The 21,643-nt window shown below is 37.4% G+C and overlaps 1 protein-coding gene across 17 annotated transcripts in view; it reads left to right on the top strand.

Annotated features, from left to right (window-relative positions):
• Nucleotides 1-21,643, top strand: part of EYA4 (EYA transcriptional coactivator and phosphatase 4) — a 153,781-nt gene that overhangs the window by 98,630 nt on the left and 33,508 nt on the right. For 8 of the 17 annotated variants that reach the window (XM_071806533.1, XM_071806534.1, XM_071806528.1 and 5 more), the window contains 7 exons: nt 4,677-4,801; nt 5,974-6,054; nt 11,651-11,743; nt 18,097-18,163; nt 20,030-20,172; nt 20,314-20,457; nt 21,408-21,487. In XM_071806533.1, coding sequence (XP_071662634.1) covers nt 4,677-4,801; nt 5,974-6,054; nt 11,651-11,743; nt 18,097-18,163; nt 20,030-20,172; nt 20,314-20,457; nt 21,408-21,487 — 733 coding nt within the window. The remainder of the gene's footprint in view (nt 1-4,676; nt 4,802-5,973; nt 6,055-11,650; nt 11,744-18,096; nt 18,164-20,029; nt 20,173-20,313; nt 20,458-21,407; nt 21,488-21,643) is intronic. The other 9 variants (XM_071806536.1, XM_071806532.1, XM_065833789.2 and 6 more) reach the window with 4 other exon arrangements.

Raw genomic sequence — 21,643 nt, 5'->3', positions numbered from 1 at the left:
GTGTATGAACTGGATTTACAAGAGGAGGGATATAAGAAAAGCAGGGGAAAAATAAGAAAAAAATCCCAAACCAAACCAAAAAAACCACACAACAAACAAACAGATAATGTGGCTTTTTGCCACAGTGAAGTTTAGTAAAAATTCTGCTAAAGAAAGTGATGTAGAGAATTTCCTTTTAAATAATTTTAAAAATAAAAATAATTTTAAATACTTGTAAAGAATTTTGTTCTGACCAATTTATAAACTAAATGAAATTATTCAATTCAGGTAATCCTTCTTTTGATTCTCTTTTGTTTTGGATTTGCTGCAAATGCTGTACAATGAAGAATTAGTATTTGTAAAATATCCTAGTCTAGACTAGGATTTAAAGTACTTTGTTTTCAGATCAGAATATTTATTCTTCTATAAATCTTTGCTAAATTATTTTATATTTTAAGACTTGTTAGTAAGTAAAGGAGGTTACGTAGCAAAAAGTTTACATTTTAAAACATGATCTCTTTAAAAGAGAAAATTATCTAAGTATGATCTACTTGTAGAATTCATTAATAATCAATGGAGTTTTGAATTGTGGAAGGATCCATGCTTATGGTATTTTAATTGGAAATGCAAATGGATAACAGAGTTACAACAATTCAGATTTTCTGGAAATATATTTTAATTCTGCCAAAGAAAAACAGCACACAAATGAGTATGTGATTGTAATGAGAGAAAAAGAAAGACAGGAATTTAAAAACCACAACACAAGAAACAAGGCTTGAACTTTTTGCCTTTAAAATAATACAAACAAAAGCTATTAATATACAGACATACAGTGATGCATTTGTCAATTTGGGCAACTGTAGTTAGTCATACTTAAACCTTGCTACGCAAGGTTGGGTTGTGATGCTGGGCTGTGCACTTCAGTGCTCCAGGGTGCATCGCAAGTTCCACTTGGCTGCCGTGGTCAAGACGTGGAAATTTTCTCTCTTCGAATGCTGTTCCTTAACCCATCTATGAATGTAGGTTAACCCTTGAAAAGATGTAACTTAAAGCAAAGGAACACAACGTGTGAGGCCCAGGATTCACACCAGCCATCGTTTTGATACAAACACTCTTTAATTTGTTGGGGTTGTCCATATCCATGTTGGAGTTGAAGCCTGTGGGGATCTAGGAGGCTGTTTTGTGCAAGTGGGATGTTTTAGAGGCTTTTCCAGTAAGCCACTAAAATGATCCACTAAGCATGTGCAAATACCAATTTTCAAAGACTTAAAGCGTAACCAAAGCAGAATAAAAAGCAAATCCATCTTACTAGTTTTCAGGTTTTCACTCAGGAGCTTGGAATCACATGAACATTCTTCAAACAAACAGTCAAGAGAAAATTAAAACATCTTCTTACCAAGTAATCTGTTTCCTTTCAAAACTTATCTTTTGATACAATTTAGCATTTTACTTAATTACTCTGAATAGCAGTCTGAGACAATGCAAGAGCGGGGAAAGTAAAGCTCAGACAGTTATGTGCCTGGCAGAGAAACAAAAAATGGAAAATAACGTTGTACAATGCGTTTTTTTAAAGCAGTTTTAACAATAGACTTTATTCTGTCTAAAGTGAAACACACAGCATTTACTAGAAAACAGGCTTTAATAAATAACTGCATAAACTTAGAAGTATTAATTGGTCCTTGGGAGATCACTTTTTTTTTTTTTTAGTGCAGGAAAACACATACTGAACCCGAATCTGCTTCTGATTAAGTCAGTGAAAGCAGGACTCTGATAAACATTTAGTTTGACAAAATGAATTCAAGATGTTGGAATTATTTTATCCATTTTTTAAGCATTTTTCCTGAATCCTCCATTCACTGAAACTGTAAGCTTTTAGTAGGTCTGTTACATCTTCCTGAGAATTTTTTAGGCTAAAGGTAAACTAAATGCATCAGAAAGGTGAACTGAATGACATGTGTTAGACAGAAGAGAAAATGTGCACTTGAAGAAATAAATTATATGGGGATATATTAAAATAATCCCTCTATTTGTTCACAGAGAATAGAGCACCCAGGATAAGTATAATGTATACACATGATTTGGTGAAACTTTTTATTGATTTGGATATCCTTTTTATGCTTAATAGACTACCAGTCAGTGCAAGATGTCTTTTACTCATGTAGAGAAAATGTCTATTTGTAAATGTAATATTTTAAAAATAATATTACTTAATTAACTTGTCATGTCTATGGACAGGGATGCCATTTGCTATAGAAAACAAATTTAAGGCAAATAGAATATTTTACTGCACAAAAGATTTCATACTGGTGTGGAACAAAAACTATTCCTTTTACAACATCTGATTGTTTATATTTTTGCCAAACAAATGAAAATCAGTGGGCTTAGTTTTCTAATTAAGAAAATCTGATTCACTTGTGTGTGAAAAGTGCTTAAGATAGATACTTCTTAAATACACTAGCTAGGTAAATCAGTGATTTTGCTTGTGAAATATGGCTGGAGCAATTGCATCCGTGGCTCTGGTATATGCCTGTCTGAAAAGAAATTATTGTAATTTTAATGCCAAACAAGAAAAAAGGTCTGTGTGAACTTTTTAAGCTAGAACTGCCTTTAAGGTGTCTCTGGGCTGATCATACAGGACATTCTATGATTCTGTGATTCTAGGAAATCATGATGCTTAAACTGCTCAGTGAACACGTGGGGAGTATTACACTGTGTATGCAATGAAACACACACTGTTTATTTTGTGTAGCGTTCTCCTGCTCCCTTAAATACATACAAGATGGAAACTCACAGACTGTTTTTGACCTTTAGCTGCTATCCTTGTACAGAAATTCCTAAACAAAAACCAATGGACTAGTAAACCACTTGAGTTCATTTTATTTCATCTAACACTGATCACATTTCCAGTAGACAATAAATATAATGCACTGCTGACAGATGTGTAGAAATTTATTTACAATTAGAGGAAGAGATCCGAGTCAAGGCAGTTCAAATCTCAGTTTATGCCTTTGCATTTCCTTGAATATGGCTATAAAATTCTTACCTGCTGATGCATGGCCTCCTGCAATATCAGTTTTCCCCTCCTCATCCAGACTGCTACTGAGGAGGCTGCCCTGCCAGCAGAGTGTTGGTGCATCTCAGGCTTGATTTGAGCATTTACTGAAGTAAATGGGTTTCTTTGCCTGAGCTTCATGTGCCTTTGGGTAAGGCCATGGTGCATTTTCCCAGTTGAAATGTAATATTTCCTACATTTCCTGGAAGATATTCAAGACACGAGAGTTCTAAATCTGTGTCTTGGGTTAAATGAATGGAATGAGAGACAAACTAAAGCATCCAGGAGATCTTTGGAATTACACTCACAAACGGGAGACAATTTTGTTCTGTGTTTGGTTTTTTTTGTTTGGTTGGTTGTTTTTTTTTCTTTTCCTTATCTTAGAGAAAAAAACAAATAGATTCAGACAACAGAGCAATATTTGATGGAAAGGTGGTGGTTTTGTTGTTGTTACTGTTTTCATTTGGTTTGTTTGGTTTGGTTTGGTTTGGTTTGAGGAGGATGTCTGGGATACAGAAGATAGAAAATGTCAAAGTTAAACTTTCAATAAATATAATAAATATTTAAGATGCTGAATGTTGCCTTAACAATTTGCCGCTGCTCTTCCTGCCCAGAATATCAATATACAGGAGTGGTTATTCTCCCTGAACTATACCAACTGTTCCCCTCTTCCCTAGCCATTGCAATCTTCTACAATGCAATTGGGCTTTTACAGCTTTGTAAGACAATCTTTCTGTTGGCCTTTGTATAATAGTATACATATGGTAAATGGTTCTCCAGTCACAGATGGGCTGGCAACTTTGCTTATACATAGCAAAAATGTTTCTTTGGGGAAAAAATCTGTGTAATTAATTTATAAATGAAGTAAGGAAAAGGCGAGCACACGCTGCAAATTGGATTGCAATTACCGGTCTAACAAGAAATGTTCCTTGTCTGCTTTTTTTGAGAAAAGCAGATCTGTTGTCTCTGAATGAAAGCCATCCACAGTCCCCCAGTATAACTGACGCTGAAATCCATTGCAGTCTAAATCCACTTGAAATTTTACAAGTTTGCTAGAAATTACTCAGAAGAAAAAAAATACCAAGAGAGCTAGTAGGAATATATGTATTTGTAAGAGTAAAGAATCTTCCAGATGTACATGAAAATTCTGTTCATTCACCTGTAAGGTCTGTTCCTATGATTTAGTGTGGATGCAGTGACTGCTGATGGTTGAATACAGATAATGGGAGGCAGAAGTTCCGATTCTCACTTTCTGTATAATCACTGACTTTTCATTTAATTTCTCTGTTTTTGTCTAAGAAATACCTATATATGTGCATTGATTCCTCCATCTGTCCATCCATATATATATATGCATTCCCTCATGCACATCTTTTACAAGCTCTATGAGCAGTTCCATAAACCTGTGTCATTTACTTCATAATACCTCAAGGAAAAGTCAAAAATACTGGCCTTGTTCACATCAAATTATTAGCTACTTTCTTTGGTTTGATAAAAGCAAAGAAGACCTTAAAGGAACCTGCATTAATTTGTTAATCTGGCTGCATTACAAACTCTCCTTGTAAAAAAAGTTGTTATGGAAAAAGCAGATTATTATAGATAGTATCACAATATATTTAAATACTGTGACCTTCTTCTTTAACAGGTCTATGGAAATGCAAGATCTAGCCAGTCCTCATAATCTTGTTGGAAGTAGTGATGCGCCAGGTAGTTCCAAACTGGATAAACCTAATCTCAGTAGCACATCAGTTACAACAAATGGAACGGGAGGTAAGTGTAAGATGCTGTTGGCACATAGAAAGTTTTGGCTAGATTTTGATCATACGTGATTAACGTAATTTCAAGGATGAGCTTAAATCTATTTATAGACACAGGAAAAATTATGAAAAAATGCCAGTCATACCAGTGAAAATCTACTAATTCCAACAGCACTTTTTCAATTTGCGCCAATTGAAGTAAGAGGCAGAACTGTGCAAAGGTGAAACAAAGAAAGCATTGGAATGGCTGCTTTGAACATAGTGTTAAAGGTTTGGTTATACCTGCTGGTAACTTGAAACAGATTGCATTTTCTGTGTCATACTTAATTGCTGAGTAATAATTTACTCTTATACCCAAGGCTACACACATTTAGTTTAATTTAAAATCTCTGTGAAACTAAGTGCATCAAAATTAGGTTTCAGTAATTTTTTTAACATGATGAATATGTTAATTCCATTTCTTGGCAGGTAATGGAAGTTTGTTGTAAAGAGATTTTTAGATTTTCCGCAAAAGTAACTGGATATCACTGCTTTATGTATTGCTATAGGGACAGCACTACCATGCAGCTACAACACAGATGTTCCTGTGCTTTCAGATGATAGATTCTGCCACAGCTGAATTGAAGCAGTGGGAGGCAGGGTACCACATTCTGAGATGGAGTCCTGTTCCCATTAGTGTCCATGAGATTGACACCACATACATGAGTCAAGTTAGAGTTTCAGCCCTCCTTTTTGGAGTTTCTATGTTGCTGTCTATTTTAACAGTTGTCACTGAGAAAATTTTTTTTAGTTTGTTCTTTCTGGCCACAATGTAAAGCATTTTATTCACTTGTCCCAATTTAGAAAAAGTATCTGTCAATGTCAATAAAAAGTATATGTGCATGTGAGGGTAACAGAGCTCTCCTGAGAAGGGCTCAACCATTAATGGTCAACCTATTTACATTTCTAAATAGAATCCTTAGCCTGGCATAAAGAGAAGGGAAAACTTCAAGCATACTATTAAAGAACACTAGTAACTGGTTACCTCTATATTATACTTGCATAAATAAACCAGTTAAAATAATACTCAGTGCAATTAAAAAGACTTGTCTTGAAGTGCAAAAACTCTTACTTGTCTTGGAAGACTATTCACACACTCTGAATAGGCACTGGGACAATGAACTGTTATGCCATTCCTGTTCTCAGGAGACAACATGACTGTTTTAAATACTGCAGACTGGCTGCTGAGTTGCAGTACTCCTTCTGCAACAAGTATGGGAGACCCTGGTACAGTGCATGTGTGTGGTGGTGTATCTCCGTGATTGCTGTGTAATATCTCTCTTGGTTTGCTCTCTTCTGTTGTTATGCAGTTTTAGCATCTTAATGTTTGTGTTCGTGGTTTGGTTTTGGGGGGGGGTTGTTGCTGGTTTTCCTTTGTTGTTGTTTGTGTTTGGTTGGGTTTTTTTTCCCCCCACACTCCTTCTCAGAGTCCTTTCCTACAGCCAGAAAACTGGTAGGAACTTGCCAGAAGTAGCTGTCTTACCATACATTTGATGAGCAAAAAGAATTTTAACTGACTTAAAATTAGCTGAACCGTCTACATGATCTGAGGGACTGAGAGGGCCCCGTGCTGACCAGCATTGCTGGGAACTGCCAGTAGTAAGCATTGCTGGAAGACTGACCAGTGAATTTTCCACAGAATGCCCATTTGTTTTTATTTTATTTTTTAGGTACAACACTGCATGGTTACCTGAACATAGATCAAGGCTGACATTATTGTTATGACTCATAACTACTGTTTTCATTTTTTAAGTTTATGTCCAGTGTGCTAGTACACGAAGTACAAAAGATCATTTGCACTAGCATAACATTCCATATGAATGCTACTGCTCAGGTACAAGAATTTAGGTTTAAGGAAGGACTGAGATAACTGTCTGTCGCCTCAGTTCAGCATGTTGAGATAACTGTAGAAAGTAATAGAATTACTAATTATCAGTAGTGGGGAAGTGTTACGTGAAAGTCCTTGCATTACTGAGGACACTTTGGCATTGCTACAAACTTAAATCTGATTTTCCACAGGCAATAGTATATTTAGATCTGTGTTTCCAGTTGAGTGTATTCCTAGGAAAACCCTTAAGGCTTGTTAAAAGAAAGAAGAAAATCGTTCCTATGACAACCTATGTGGTCTATTGTTTAATGTGAGCTTTTAGTCAGACTTTATGTTGTAGACGCTGTTACCTGTTGGGACCTGTACTCTGAGTTTGTCTTAGAATAATTTGGAAGAGACCCCTGGAGGTCAGCTAGGCCAACCCCTGCTGAAAGCAGGGCCAGCTTTGCTGTTAGATCATGTTGCTCAAGGCAGCGCCTAGCTGGGTGTTGAATATCCCCAAGGGTGGAGATGCCACAGCCTCTCTGGGCACCTGTCCCAGGGCCTGACTGTTCTCACAGAGAAGAATTTTTCTCTTACATCCGATTGGATTTTTCTCTTGCTGAAACCTGTGGCTGTTGCTTCCAGTCATTTCACAGGGCACCTTTTGAGAAGAGCCTGCCTTTGTTCTTTGTCATCTTTGCACCTTCCCATTAGTTAGCTTCAGGCAGCAATTAGCTCTCCCCTCAGCCTTATCTTCCTAGAACAGAACAAGCCCAGCTTCTTCTGTCTGTCCTCATTCATCTTATGCCCCTGACCATTGTGGCAGCCCTGCTCTGCATGTGCAGTCTTCACTGTTAGCAACACTCAAATGTCTTTCCAGCTTGAGATTGCTTTGCATTGAACTTTTATTCTTTCAATATGTAAAAAAATTAATACACACTTTAAAAGTAGCGTATTACATTTATATTGTTTATTCTTCCAAAATGGTGGTTCAAACTCATAGTCTTTGCATTATGTCTAGAGTGGTTGCCATCGGAGTGTCAGAACCACACTTGCATGTGTCAGGAAACCTAGGGATGATTCTGTGTTTCTACTTGGTGTCAGCTTTTATTTCGATTTCAGCTTTAAATGTTCCTGGGGTTTTGATCTGATGATTTTGTCTTTTTTTTTTTTTTCCTTTTTTTTAATTTGATTAGTTATTTTTCCCCTCTTGGTTTAATGACATGCAACATAAAGAAAAGTAGTAGTCCAAATGTTGAGCTACACTAAAAAAAAACTTTATGAATTCCTTAGTGTGATAAAATCTGAATATAACAAAGTCAAACTGTTTAAAATCAAGCACATATAAAAATACTTTCTACATGTATTTTTCAACAAAGCACAGTGCCAATATGATGTTTTTCCTCAAGTTAAGTACATGAGAGAGTTTCTTTTGTTTTAGGTCCTTTTCTGCCTGACAGGGAGAGAAAAAGATGGTGGCTGCACTGATGGAAGTGCACTGCAGCTGGTATTAACCAGAACTAGACACAAATTTAAAGTAAACATTTCAATTAATTACTGAAGTTTTTGTTGAAGCAGTTAGGCACATACTGAAGTGTCTTTCTGGATGCAATATTGAACATAGGTTTGTGGCTTGGTATGGTCAACCATCTTGAATAGAAAGAGCTTAAGATACTTAATTTTTTTCATGTAGGTAGATGTCCACACTCTTGTGATGGGTTAACCTTGGCTGGACATCAGGTGCCCATCAAGCCATTCTATCACTTCCTCTCCTCAGCTGGACACGGGAGAGAAAATACAACCAAAGGCTCATAGGTTGAGATAAGAACAGAGAGATCATTCAGCAGTTACCATCACAGGCAAAACAGATTCAAACTAGGAAAATAATTTGTTACCAAGCAAATCAAGGTAGGGTAATGAGAAATAAAACCAAGTCTTAAAACATCTTACGCCCAGCCCTTCCCTTCTTCCCAGGCTCCACTTCACTGCCAAATTCTCTACTTGCTTCCTGCAAATGGCTTAGAGGGACAGGGAATGGGGGTTGTGGTCCATTCGTCACACGTTGTCTCTGCTGCTCCTTTCTCCACAGAGGGAGGGCTCCTGATACTCTTCCCCTGCTCCAGTGTGGGGTCCTCCCTGCACTGCAGGTGGATCTCTGCTCCACCATGGACCTCCATGGGCTGCAGAGGAACAGCCAACCTCACCGTGGCTGCACCATGGGCTGCAGGGGAATCTCTGCTCTGGTGCCTGGAGCACCTCCTGCCCTCCTTCTTCACTGAGCTTGGTGTCTGCAGTGCTGTGTTCCTCATGTATTTTCACTCCTCTCTTCCGGCTGCAGTTGTGCAGCAGTTTTTCCCCTTCTTAACTGTGTTATCGCAGAGGTGCTACCAGTGTCACTGACAGTCTGGGCATTGACCTGTGGTGAGTCTGTCTTGGAGCCATCTGGCATTGGTTCTGTCAGACATGGGGGAAGCTTCTGGCAGCTTCTCACAGGAGCCACCCCTGTAGTCCCTCCACTAGCAGAATCTTGCCATGCAAACCCAATACAGCTCTGCGGAGAAAAGAAACACACATCTTATAAAGTAAAATATGACCAAAGATCTTCAGAAACAAATCTTTCCAACTTCATATGATTTTTCATTCTCCTTCTGAAGTACATGCAGACATGTGTATATAGTAATCAGAAAAAATAATTTAGTTACTTCTAAACTCAAGGCAACAATACATGTTCCACAACAGCCTGAGATTCAATGCAGGCAATAGTTTTGTGACAAATGACCCTGAAGATTTTTACTGTTGTATATTCTTATGGATCTGATTTAAATGAAATCACATCCTTCTCATCTAAATAGACAAATGTGAACAGTTGATAACTCTTGTGAATGACTTTGTTCATTTTGTGTCATTTTTGTCACAGCTTTTTTTTAAATCAGAAGATAATAGTCTGCAAAATGATGAGGAGTGCACAGCAGCTTGAAAAAACATGGCTAAAATTCTTCCCTGATGATTTAATATTGAATTAATATCCTGTTGCTTGCAGGGAGAATAAATGAGTGTGATAGTTATTAAAGATAAATGATAATGAAAAGAAGTCTACAGTTAAAAAGCAGACATCTAAATATTTTTAAGTCTTGCACAGTAAATGGAAAGATACAGCATAGCTGTAACTTGTGCAAGAAAGTGCTGCTTGGTTTGATTAGCATTCTGGCACCAGTGACACCACAGGGAACTCACCTGTCACAGAGACAAATACATCCTGATTTCTCAAGTGTTCACTGCATTGTTCACTTGTGCAATTGTAGACATCTGCAGCATCCCAAATCAGTCAAAGTAAGATTCCTTAAGCAGTGTGGCTGGAAATGAGGTGTGATATTGCAGAAGAGGTAACTCATGCAGGGGCCATCACAGGCAGCTGTATTGGTAGCTGTACAATTCCTGTTGAGCTCCTTGTTGTGCTCACAGGCACACGGAGGAACAGCATAATGGTTCTGTAGGTGTTATTCTGCACATTTTTACCACAAGAAAAGCAGGTCCTTTATTTAGCTCATCCGCTACCTTTTCCGCTACAGACTATAAGAAGGATGGTGAACTTGAGGGCAGCTCAGGCTGTACTTGGACTGAATCGCTCTCTGGAAGTACTTCTCTTTCTTGATTGAACCTAAAGGGACATTAGTATGCACCTTTTGTATGCTTAAGTTAGGTGACTTGAATCTGAGCCATAGTTTGTAAATACATTGCCAGCTCAGAATGTGAAACTCTTCCCCCTGCACTTACTATTGCCAGTGAAGTCAAACATGGATGCAGTGATGTTGACAGATGAGAGCTTTGGTCGGCTTAGCTGGTGTCCTTCAGAGGCATCAGGTAACTAGCTGACAGAAAATGCCTTTGCTTGGTGTATGTTAGACCTGCTGGGGGGCTTTGCCAGCTCGGCTGTCACAGCAAAGGCTTCTCCACAAATCCTGGACTGTGTCCTTGGAATTTCCATATCTGGCGTACGACCATGGTAGTGGTCCACGTGAGTCCTTGTTGCCACTTCGCTCTGTGCCCCTGGGCAGCAACCGGTCCTGTGGTATCTGTAAGCAAGTTGCTGATATACATGTGATAGATGCTCACACACACATCTAACTGGCCTTTGCAAAGCAATTGTGATAATATGTTGATGGTTTCCAATTTCCTCATTAAACATCTAATAAAAGTTGCAGTGTATTTTGTACCACTGTTTCTTACCACGTCGATTAGAAGGGTGATTCCCAAATTCCATTACAAAAGTCCATGCCAGATGGTCTGTTCAGGTAACATATTAAACTATAAAATCTAGATTGCCTCTGTGGTGCTTTCAGGTATAGCTTGGATGGTAAGAGTACATGATGATCTGTAAGAAATAATTTGAGGTCAGAATGGACCCAAGTGTTTGGTAAACCCTGAGTTAGAAACTTTTTGTGGCTGTTGTTTGTGTCCTACTCTAGTTCTTTTTCTTTTTTTTTTTTTTCTTCCAAACTTCTCTCTTCATTTATGGAAAATTGCTTGCCGGTGACCTAGCTCAAACCCCTCCTCACCCCCCCAGACTCTGTAAAAAGAGGGAAAGACAGAATGCTGGCACTGTGAAAGTAATTTGCTTCTATATGAGCATGAAACCATATTATTATTATTGTTTCACTTGTCAGGTAAAACTACTTTTTTTATGTGCTACATCCCTTCACAGCTAATGTTTCCTTCCTCTCTGCTACTCCTAGGGAATTGTTAGAATCAATTAGATTTAGGTTGAAATCTCCCCAGAAGATATCCCAGTTGCTAAAACCAGCAGATAGATGAATGCACAGATAAAAAGCTATGTAGATGCGTGGCCATTCCAGGCTGAGCAAGTGTAGATTGTCTCAGTACTGTGGTAGAGTGAAGGTCGAAGCTGTTGCAGCGCATGCTTGTTCTAGCTGGACTACGGCTCATGAGACTGGCATGAAGACTCCAGTATAAATTTAGAAGTAAAATCTCATGTCTACTTATTCTTCTACGTAGTGTCTCTTCTTGCAGTCAAAACAGAACCCATGAACAGCAGTGAAACAACAACAACAACTGGAGATGGATCGCTTGACACTTTTACTGGGTCAGGTAAAGCCATAATAAGATCACGTATTGCTAGATGCATATTTATAGAGCATTTAATAACCTTCGCTAACGAACATTTCACTGCATGGAAGCAATCTATAAAACTACAATAAAGTAGCATTTTAATATATAATAATAATAATAATAATAATTAATAGCTTATTCATTTTTGTAAATGAAAATCTGTAATTTTCATGAGCTGTGATCTTAAAGAAGCTTTCATGGTACCTAAGACAATTGCTGTATGGAAAAATCTTATAGTAATAATATTATTGTACTATAGATTTTTTCTCAATGTTAGTCTTGTATGCTCTTAGGAAGAAAAAATTGGATTGTATTTGTAACAACCATTCTAATCTGTAAAATTTCAAACCTTAAAATTTATATTTCAGTGCTAATTTTTTTATTTCTATGAGCAGTGTGTTAGTTTAAGCACTGACCAGATTTCCATAAGCTACTTTCTTTCCATGAAAATAAAGTCTATATTTTACTTTAAATAAACATGAGTTTCAGTTACTTTTTCTCAAAAAATTCAAACAAACAGCAATTTTAAAGTAGATTCCTGTAAATTATTAAAAGGTGATGAACTCTGGAAAAGTACAGATAATTTGCCTTCTAATCACTAAGCTGAATCCTGCTAATAATAATATTAACAAGGAGAGAGAAAAGAATAAATTTTGCATCTGAAAATACCAGTTTACTGATGACCTGAGTGAAATGTCACTGAAGCCAGGAATCGCCACTCCACACTAAAACTACTGTTAATTTGGTAGACTTAGGTAGTCAAACCCTATTTGAAATATTTTAGAAGTCACAATGTTTCTGTGTAATGAAAATATTTTAAAAATTCATTTTTATGTGTCTGGGATTGTTTTTTAGGTGTCAGTAAATGCAGATATGCTCTGAAGCTGCTTATTCAGAAAAGCATTTGTAACAAACTTAGTGCCTGAAGAAAAGGTCTTTTGTGAGATGTAAAGCAGGTCAATACTGATTAGAAAAAAAAAAAAAAAAAAAGAAACCATTGTCCTTGTGATGATTATAGTGAAAGGAACCCCATTAACTTAAAGTTTAACAAGTTCCATTAAAAAAATTAATAGTCTTGGCTAAAAATGAGCTTTTATTTTTCACCCTGTTGTCAGTCTATCCTACAATTGTATAAGTAATGATTACAGGTTATAAAACATGCAACCATATATGTGATTTTGTCATTGTTAGTGACATTTTATCAGGTTCCAACAAATATTTAAGACATCTGAGTTGGATTCAATGTGTATGTCGAGGGTTAAGATTGCGGGGTGACAATCAAACCCTGGCAGATGTATTGTTAACCTCCTCTCCCGCCCACTTCCCCCTTTTTCCCCTCCCTCTCCCCCCTTCCCACTCAGGACAGGCGATCGGGAGGGAAAGAAGGACAGAGAGAAGAGAGTTGGAAAAGTTAAAGATGTTTTACTAATGCTACTAATAAGAATAGAGAAAATAATACAAAATATACAAAACGAATCTTGAAAGTCTCAGCAACTGCAGAGCCAGCACCCAAAGTTCTGGATTAGACTCTGTAGCCAACCGGAGCTGGATTCAGTCTGTCACTAGGCCTCAGTTCGCAGGGACGACCAGCAAGGTCCTCTCCTAATGTTGGCCATAAGCAGAAGGGAAGGAAAAAGGAAAAAAGGGCCGAGATCCTCGTGATCTCCCACTTTATATGAAGTATTCACGTGAATGGAATGTTATACACCATTGGTCAGTCTCTCGGTCATCAGTTTCTTGTTGCCCCTCTCGCGAGATGTCCATCTGTGCTTATCAATAAGTTTGCATTCCATTGCTAGGTTTAACCAAAACATGTGTTGGGTTCTCCAGGAAAATGCAGCTAACATGAAGGCTTTAGCTGACAGGCAAATTCACTAAAAGAGAAACTTGTTTTTAACAAAACCAGGACAGTGTAAACCATGGCTAAGGCAACATTTTCCTGAAGGGGTGCCAAAAATTGCAGCCTCCAGTTCAGGTTTAGGTGGCTAAGTAACAGCTTGATATTCGCAGGTGCCACTTACCTGTTAGCTTCCACTGACTCCAAAAGGAGTGATGAGATCTCTACACTTTGGAGGTTTGGAAACAATTGGAATCTGAGCCTTACACAATAATTTCTGTCTGTTATCCACCTGCATACTCCAAAGAAATATGAGCCTGATTCTCAGCTTAGGCCACAAACTCAAGTATTAAATGAGTATGGTCATTCATGGGGGGAAATCAATAGTCTGCCTGTCTGGGTGATGTGTATCCTTCTTCATCAGAGCAAGACGCAGAGCTGCGTTGATAATGTACTGGGCCTTTCATAAAGAGTAATTCCATTGCTTTCACATTTGCCTTTTACTGGTACTTGCAAATTGGGCAATTTGTTTGGCTCAGTTGTGTGGACAAATTGCTAAAGAAAAATAAAATCTCACAAAAACGTATTTCTCTGGCTTTTTAATTTAACTGGTTATTTGAGAGGTTTAACAGGTTGCTAAAGACAATAACTTCTGACTAGTAGAAAGATGTCATTTCAGACAACCAGCTGCAATTGAAAATAATGCCTAATGAAGCCCAACAGTGAACAGTTTGTTTTTTCCTGATGACCAGTTACATATGTATGTTATTCCCAATGCTGACAAGGTGATAATGCTAGTACTTTCCTGCAGTTTTCAGAGCACCTGTGAGCTCATTTCATGAGGATACCTAGACATTAAATATTTTATGAAACGAGTTGTGGGTGAAAAGAGAAATCCTTGTGCTGAGACCCATTTGAGAGTCTGTCATGTAGAAATCCTCCCCTTCAAATAATCTACCCATTAAAATTGATTTCCGTGCTCCAAGGGCAATGAAAACCCGTGACATGTCCTGGAGCTGAGCAGAAGGCTGAATGAGCCCTGTGGGGTGTAAAGTAGCCAGCTCTGTCCCTAATGACCAGCTGTAACACAAAAAATTATGGTCAAACAGACTGTGTGAGGTACAGGGCAGGAGAGGCAGATTAGGCTTCACAGGTAACTATGATTAACTCCTATTTTTGATTGAAAAGTTGAAAAATAAATCACATAGACCTCTTGAATTGAGAGTGAGAGTCACCATAGTGGCCTTACCCAGGCCATTGGGCCAGGTCCTGCTCAGGGCTGCAGCTCATGTGGCTGTTCCTCTGTCCTGCAGAGCTGCCCCTGGGAACAGCTGTGCCTCTTAGCAAGGGTTGGCGAGATGGGGAGTCACTTTATGCACCCCTCTCCCTCCCCTTTTTTCCCCAAAGGATGACAGTTAGTATCAGTATAGTCAACTTGAAGCCTTGTGGTCCTGCAGCGGACTCCTGTTGGGGTGGATATTCCCAGGATGTGGAAAGTTAAGCAGCCTTGAACTGAGTATTTTCACACTCTGTGAATTTGCTGCAGCGGCTGTGCTGTGAGCGAATGCATTCGTATGTTTATATTGCTTACAGTACTGGATTAATTTGAGAACCGTTTATCATTTTAATGGGGCGGAGAGAGAGACATTTGAAGTTCTCATCATCCTTTTTAGTTAGTATTTATTACACACAAAAAGCATATAGAAAACAATTTCTGAAGGCTATAAAGGTGAAGTTAGGAAATGCCACCTCTGTATAACCTACATTTGGTCCCCTTGTGTGCAGACATTGTGATTTGTCATTTAAATGAGACCGTTTTAACCTAACTTCTTGGCATAGTATTTCCCAGATGCGTAATGAAAAAATAAAAAATCCTAACCTGTGTTAATCTAGTGAACACAACACATACTATCCGAACAGTTTATGATCATTCAAATTCTCCACAGCCACCTTAGCCAATTGAGCTAACAGGGTACCTGGTAAGAACTGGCTGTCAGCTTCTTGTCCCCTCTGTGAATCAGCATTAGTGGGGACTGGAGTGCTGTGGTGAGACCTGAGAAATCAAGGGTCTTATACCTGCCCTGAAGAACATTCCTCTGGTAAATTCAAGTAGTGAAGTCTTAGAAATATTTGAGTTTTTCAGAGAAGAAACAGTTTGGGTTTGGTTTTAGTATAAGCAACATAAACCAGTTTTTAGCCCCACTTATATAAAATTGCACAGTTAGTATATAAACACCACGATAACCTGTCTTCACCATCTCCTCCATTGCCAACAGTCCTCAGAAGTAGGATTAGGAGGATACCCAGCAGTGAAAGTTGTTTAAATTTGATAAACCTTAGAATATGATCTATGACATACAGGTGTAGTCCACAGTCTCAGTCATAATGCTTTCTTATAGTAGGTCTTACACCCTGTGTTTCTCAAACATCTCACCGTCTAAAATGTAGTGCACAAATCAGTGGAACGAGCTATCAGAGAAAGAGTGAAAGTAACAGACTTTTTAGTTGGAAAGGTACACAGTTTACTCTGGGGGCCCTTGCCTCTATTTTTTTCTCTCTTCCCTGCAACCAGGGAAAGTGGGAAGAAAAAAAAAAATTCTTGTCTGAATTTATAAAATAAGGTACATGCAGAAAGAATAAAAAAAGCAGGCAGGGCAGTTTTTGCTGAAAAATATTAGGTTTTGATCGCTCAAATGATTTAAATGAAATCAGTCATTTTTTGTAGTTTACGTCAGAGGTAGTGAAATTGCAAATGTGCTTTAACTAAACTGATTAATCAATTGAGCTGTCATCCAGCAAATGATCAGACAAAAAGTGGAGCGGTATGGGCAAAAAAGATCCAATAAGCCGATAATGGATCACAAAAAATCCTTGAGGATCACCAAGGTCACTCTTAGCTATTGTTTGTCTTTAGAAAGGTCATAGGGATACTACAGGGAAGACTAATTACTCTTCAAGCCTAAAATAACTGAGAGCATCCTTAGAGTTCTCTGGACTGATTATGTTGATATATACAGCTCTAGGTATATACAACTCTGGGAATAGCTTTATGCATACCTAGTCAATCACTGTGTGGATTGAGCTTAAACTATGGAAAGGCATTCTCAAAAAAGAAAAAAGAAAGAAAAATAACATCCACACAAAATTAAATTCAGCAGACTTCCATCACAGGCAAATTCTCAATATCTTTCCAATCAGCAACTCTTTTATGAAATCTGGTGGCATATGATCCAAAAATTATCATCCAATTCTTCTTTATTTTCAAGCCATACTCAACTGCATATTTTGAAAAGAAGCTGATTGGTTTTCTTCTCCTGTATTTTCCTTTTAAGTTTTGCATGTTCTAAATGCATTTAAAGTAGCTTTAAAAATATGGAGTTCAGCATATTTTCAAAGCAATAGATCTCAAAGACGTTAATTAGGCCTGGATGTAGAAATGCATCATGTTCCATAAAATAGTTGGGAACCTAAACCTATTTGTCACTTATATAATTCTGAAAGTTCATTTCTGCTACCATTATGAACAACTCAGGAAGAGGGCACACTTTGAAGTACAACTATGATTGATTAGACTAAAGAAATTCCAGTGCTTCGTTGTGTACTACTTTAATCTTTTGAAAAGTGAATGAACAGCAGATGGCCTAATAAAGACACTCTGTATATTTGCCCAGTATGGATTTGCTCTGAAGGGATTGGTTCAACACTTCAGAGTACATATACTTGGAATACATCTGTCTTAGTCAAGACAGATGGCTGAAGGAAAGGGAAACTTCCCAACACTTGGAATTAATCCAGTGGGAGCACTGCTTCTGAATGAAATTTTAATGGGATATGGCTATTGTTTTGTTGGCTTTCTTGGAAGAATGCAGCTGAGAATAGTATAGACATACACAATTTTGATGGCTACTGGACAAGACGGTTTATGTCTACTTGAAATAAAAATAGTGGGTTTAGTGACTATGTTCTAATTGGCCTGTTGATAAAGGAATGGTATTCATTTCCTAGTAGTCAATCCAGTATCTTCCATCACCTAAATGGACTAAAATTAACCACACCCATATACAACGTATTATTCCTACCCAGTAGTAATAATAAACTTATTAATGTGAGACTTAGAAGTATGTGTATTTCATTTCAGTCCCATGCAATACCATGTGTTAAATCACAAGATTCTTTTTCACTACAAATTTTAAAACAACTTGCAAATTTGAAAGATCTATGGTGTGCGCATCACGGATAACATATGAAATACATGCTTCTGAAATATAATGGGAGACATGACACACACATGCCAACTAAAGAGTTCTATCCAACTATGAATGGTTTGTGAGTTAATTTTTATATTAAGATGATGTTGCAGTTCAAGTGACATCTACTTTGTTGAAAAGCTGTCCATTTCAATAAGCTTCTCTGCTAACATTTCTGCATTAGCATTCAGACTGGCTGTATTGGTCTCATGATGTTTCTAACTGTACTCTTATTTTCTCTTTTGCAGTGATAACAAGTAGTGGCTACAGCCCAAGATCAGCACACCAGTACTCTCCACAGATATATCCCTCCAAGTTAGTGTCTGCGCCTCTTCTGGTCTTTTATAGGGAACTGGCCTTGGATGCAGGCGGTTCTGTTGTTTGTTGCAAACAAGTGTTCATCAGCAGAAGAAACAGAGAGAAAGGAAAATACTTAATCCTCAGTACTGACTCAATTATATAGTGCTGTCTCCAACTTTTTTTCCTCATGTGACTGCAGAGTAAGATCCTACTCTGTGCAGTACGGGATTGCTGCACAAGAAATACCCTGAGTATCTGAAAATAATCAGACTATTAAGTTCTCAGACATCAGCATCGTAACAGTGCTGGCAACGTATACAGACATATTCTGAAGAAGATAGTTTATATTTAGAAATCACAATTGCACGTGCAAGATGCATACTGAGGGGTAACAGACCCTCCCAGCACCGGCATTGCCAAACGCTTCCAAACATTGCACAGTCATGAACCACCCTTTCGTCCTCCTTCTCCAATATCATAAAATTTTAAAATCAAATAAATTGGATTAGCTTTTAATCTCGTTTTTATTTTTTTAAGCCAATTAACATTGTTAGGAATAGGAAATTTATTTCACTTTTTTTTGAGAAAGACTCTTAGACAATCACATGAATTCAGGAGTGGAAACTTTAGGAAAAAGCACTGAAGATTCACATGAAACTTCTTCAATTGACAGGCTATTAGTTTGCTTGTCCTATGGTCTGTGTTGTGCATAAGGGTGTTTAATTCCAGTATGCCATCAATTTTTTTCCATTTCTTTGATATAGCTACCTATGTGACTTTGATAAAGAGAAAATGTTGAAACTGTAACTATTTAGGCTTTGCTTTCATATCATGGTAGCCAGTATTTTTTGATACAGAAAGTAGGTGCCTGAACTAAGAACAGCCTTCATTCCACTTAGAACAGATTTTGGCAAACTGTAGCAAATACTTTTGGCCAAACAGATTATAAGGTTTAATAGAATGTTTAATCTACTTTTATAATTCATTGGCATCTAAATTAATGAGTAATCTTATTCTGATAGTAACTGCTGCCAACTGTACTGAACTAATTAGAAAGAAAAAAAATAGAATCTGAAATTTAGTCATGGCTTTTAATGGTCAGGTTTCAGTCAGCATAATTCTGCAGAGTGTGTTTATTCAACTCTTGGTCCATAAAGTCTTATTTGACTTACAAAACAATCCAAGACAAATGTTTCTCTGTATGTTTTTGCAGCTCTGGAGGGCAAAAATTTTAAACTTTATTTTATTCAATCTGTCTATAAAACCCCAGTATTTATAAATAAAAGACCATTTTTATTTCCATTTTATTTTCCTAGCCCATATTTTTGTAATGTTTAAAGCCCATCTGGTTTCCAAAGTATTGCCATCAGTATTTTTCATGCTACTCTCAATGGGCACAATCCATTCCTGTTGAAGCCAGAGGCTAGACGTCTGTTGAAGCAGAACCGTACACAGAGGACATAATGTAGTAGCTTTGATGTTCACCTCTGTATTTCCTTTATTCTTCTAGTCCAAGTTTCCCTCCACTGGATTAAAAAAACATGAGGGTTTTTCTGACTTAAGCAGGCCGATCTTGGCTCAAAGGGGTCAAATCCGTAATAAAGCCAGATAGCAGTGGCACAATCCACCTAGATCTGGGTACAGTGGGTTCAGAATTGTAGTGATGGGACAGTAGAAAATATTCACCCTGACCTGGGGAATGTGAGCCAGAGTGGTTTTCAGCTTATTTCGGTGGGGGATGGAATAAATCCCAGAAGAGGAACAGTTGGCAGAATAATGAACTGCCTTTGGACATCTTTAAACCTTTTTCTTTACTTTATTGCTTGAATCAACATACAAAGTATTTGTTGCCACAGTAATGCTATTTTTCCTGATATTTAGGCCCTATCCACACATTCTTTCTACACCAGCAGCTCAAACAATGTCTGCCTATGCCGGACAAACCCAGTATTCAGGAATGCAGCAACCAGCGGTCTATACAGCCTACTCACAGACAGGACAGCCCTACAGCTTACCCACTTACGGTATTTCACCTCTTATTACTTTACTTATGTAGAAGTAAGAGCAATACTGACATGAATGTTTTTTTGATATTTTTTAATTTGTTTTTCCCAACTGTAAGAAAATATTTTGAAGAATCAGTTGAAAATTAATTTCTTATACAGATTTGGGTGTAATGTTGCCAGGCATCAAGACGGAAAGTGGGCTCTCGCAGACCCAGTCACCACTGCAGAGCGGGTGCCTCAGTTACAGCCCAGGGTTTTCCACCCCACAACCAGGCCAAACACCCTACTCTTACCAGATGCCAGGTGAGTAACCATGTCCCTCAGGGCTTATCCCATCCCTCTGCTGCTGATGGCCTCCTCTTCCCTCGTATTTATGACATATTTTCCATTAATTTTTCTGAACCCTGACAAGTATGCCTGTCGTTGGCAGCTACTTTTACCTCTAAAATTTAAAGTATTTTTTTTCCAGTACCAATATGCATCTATGTATTCATTTTGGTCATCTGTTAACTTAGTTGTGCAATGCAGTCCCTACTTGCACCTTCTTTTTTTAATGGGTGAAATCACATAGCAGGACTAGAAGCATCTGTTGTATTTATTAGCATACACAGGTTACTTTTCCTTGTTTCATGTTTCTCAATATGACATCATTTGATACTTGTTTCTCTTTGGATTAACATAATTTGTTAGGATTTCTTCTTCATTCATATTTATTCTTTCATTTGTATTCAATTATTAATTTATGTATTACCCTTTAATCATTGAGGACCTGTTTTATTTGGGTAATTTTTAAGTTTATGCAATGGTTAATATTTTAAATATTACAAATTACAATATGAATTGTCTTATGGTGAAAATGAGGACATGCCTCATTACAGACTGATTAAAAACAACCAATCATTAAGAAATTATTTGATAAATTTTTTGTTCCATGTGTGAACATTTAGTAAAATGTTAGAACTTAAAAATGAAGACAAAAGAGATAAACAATATTTGAGGAGAGGTGCTTTCTTGATCGGTGTAATGCCAATATCTTCCGTGCGTGGTGTGAAGAAGAATGTATACCTGTTACATGTGGAAGTAGCATTTCATTTCTTTTAATGTTTCATTACAAAGTTTTATTGTTTAAAGAGAAAATAAAAGTTGTTTTTCTTCTGATTCATCTGTAACTTAACATGGAGTATTGTATTTAGAACTTCATTTTCATTCACAAGCAAGTTCTTGCAGTTAATTGAATTTTTTTTTAATTTTAGGTTCTAGTTTTACACCATCATCCACTATTTATGCAAACAATTCTGTTTCAAATTCTACAAACTTCAGTAGTTCACAACAGGTATGAATATTAACATTTTTGTTTGTCAGTTACAGAAGGATTTATATAACTGCAATGATAGCATGCTATTTTAATTTAGATCTGTTATGTTGAATTAGACTCTCTGTGGTTCAATGCTGTCTTCTGTGTCAATTGATCAAAATCCTAATGGAAGCA

The sequence above is a fragment of the Patagioenas fasciata genome, chromosome 3 (genome assembly GCF_037038585.1).
Source record: "Patagioenas fasciata isolate bPatFas1 chromosome 3, bPatFas1.hap1, whole genome shotgun sequence".
NCBI lineage: Eukaryota > Metazoa > Chordata > Aves > Columbiformes > Columbidae > Patagioenas > Patagioenas fasciata.
The sequence above is the reverse complement of the archived record's forward strand: the minus strand, read 5'-3'. Positions and strand labels throughout refer to the sequence as shown.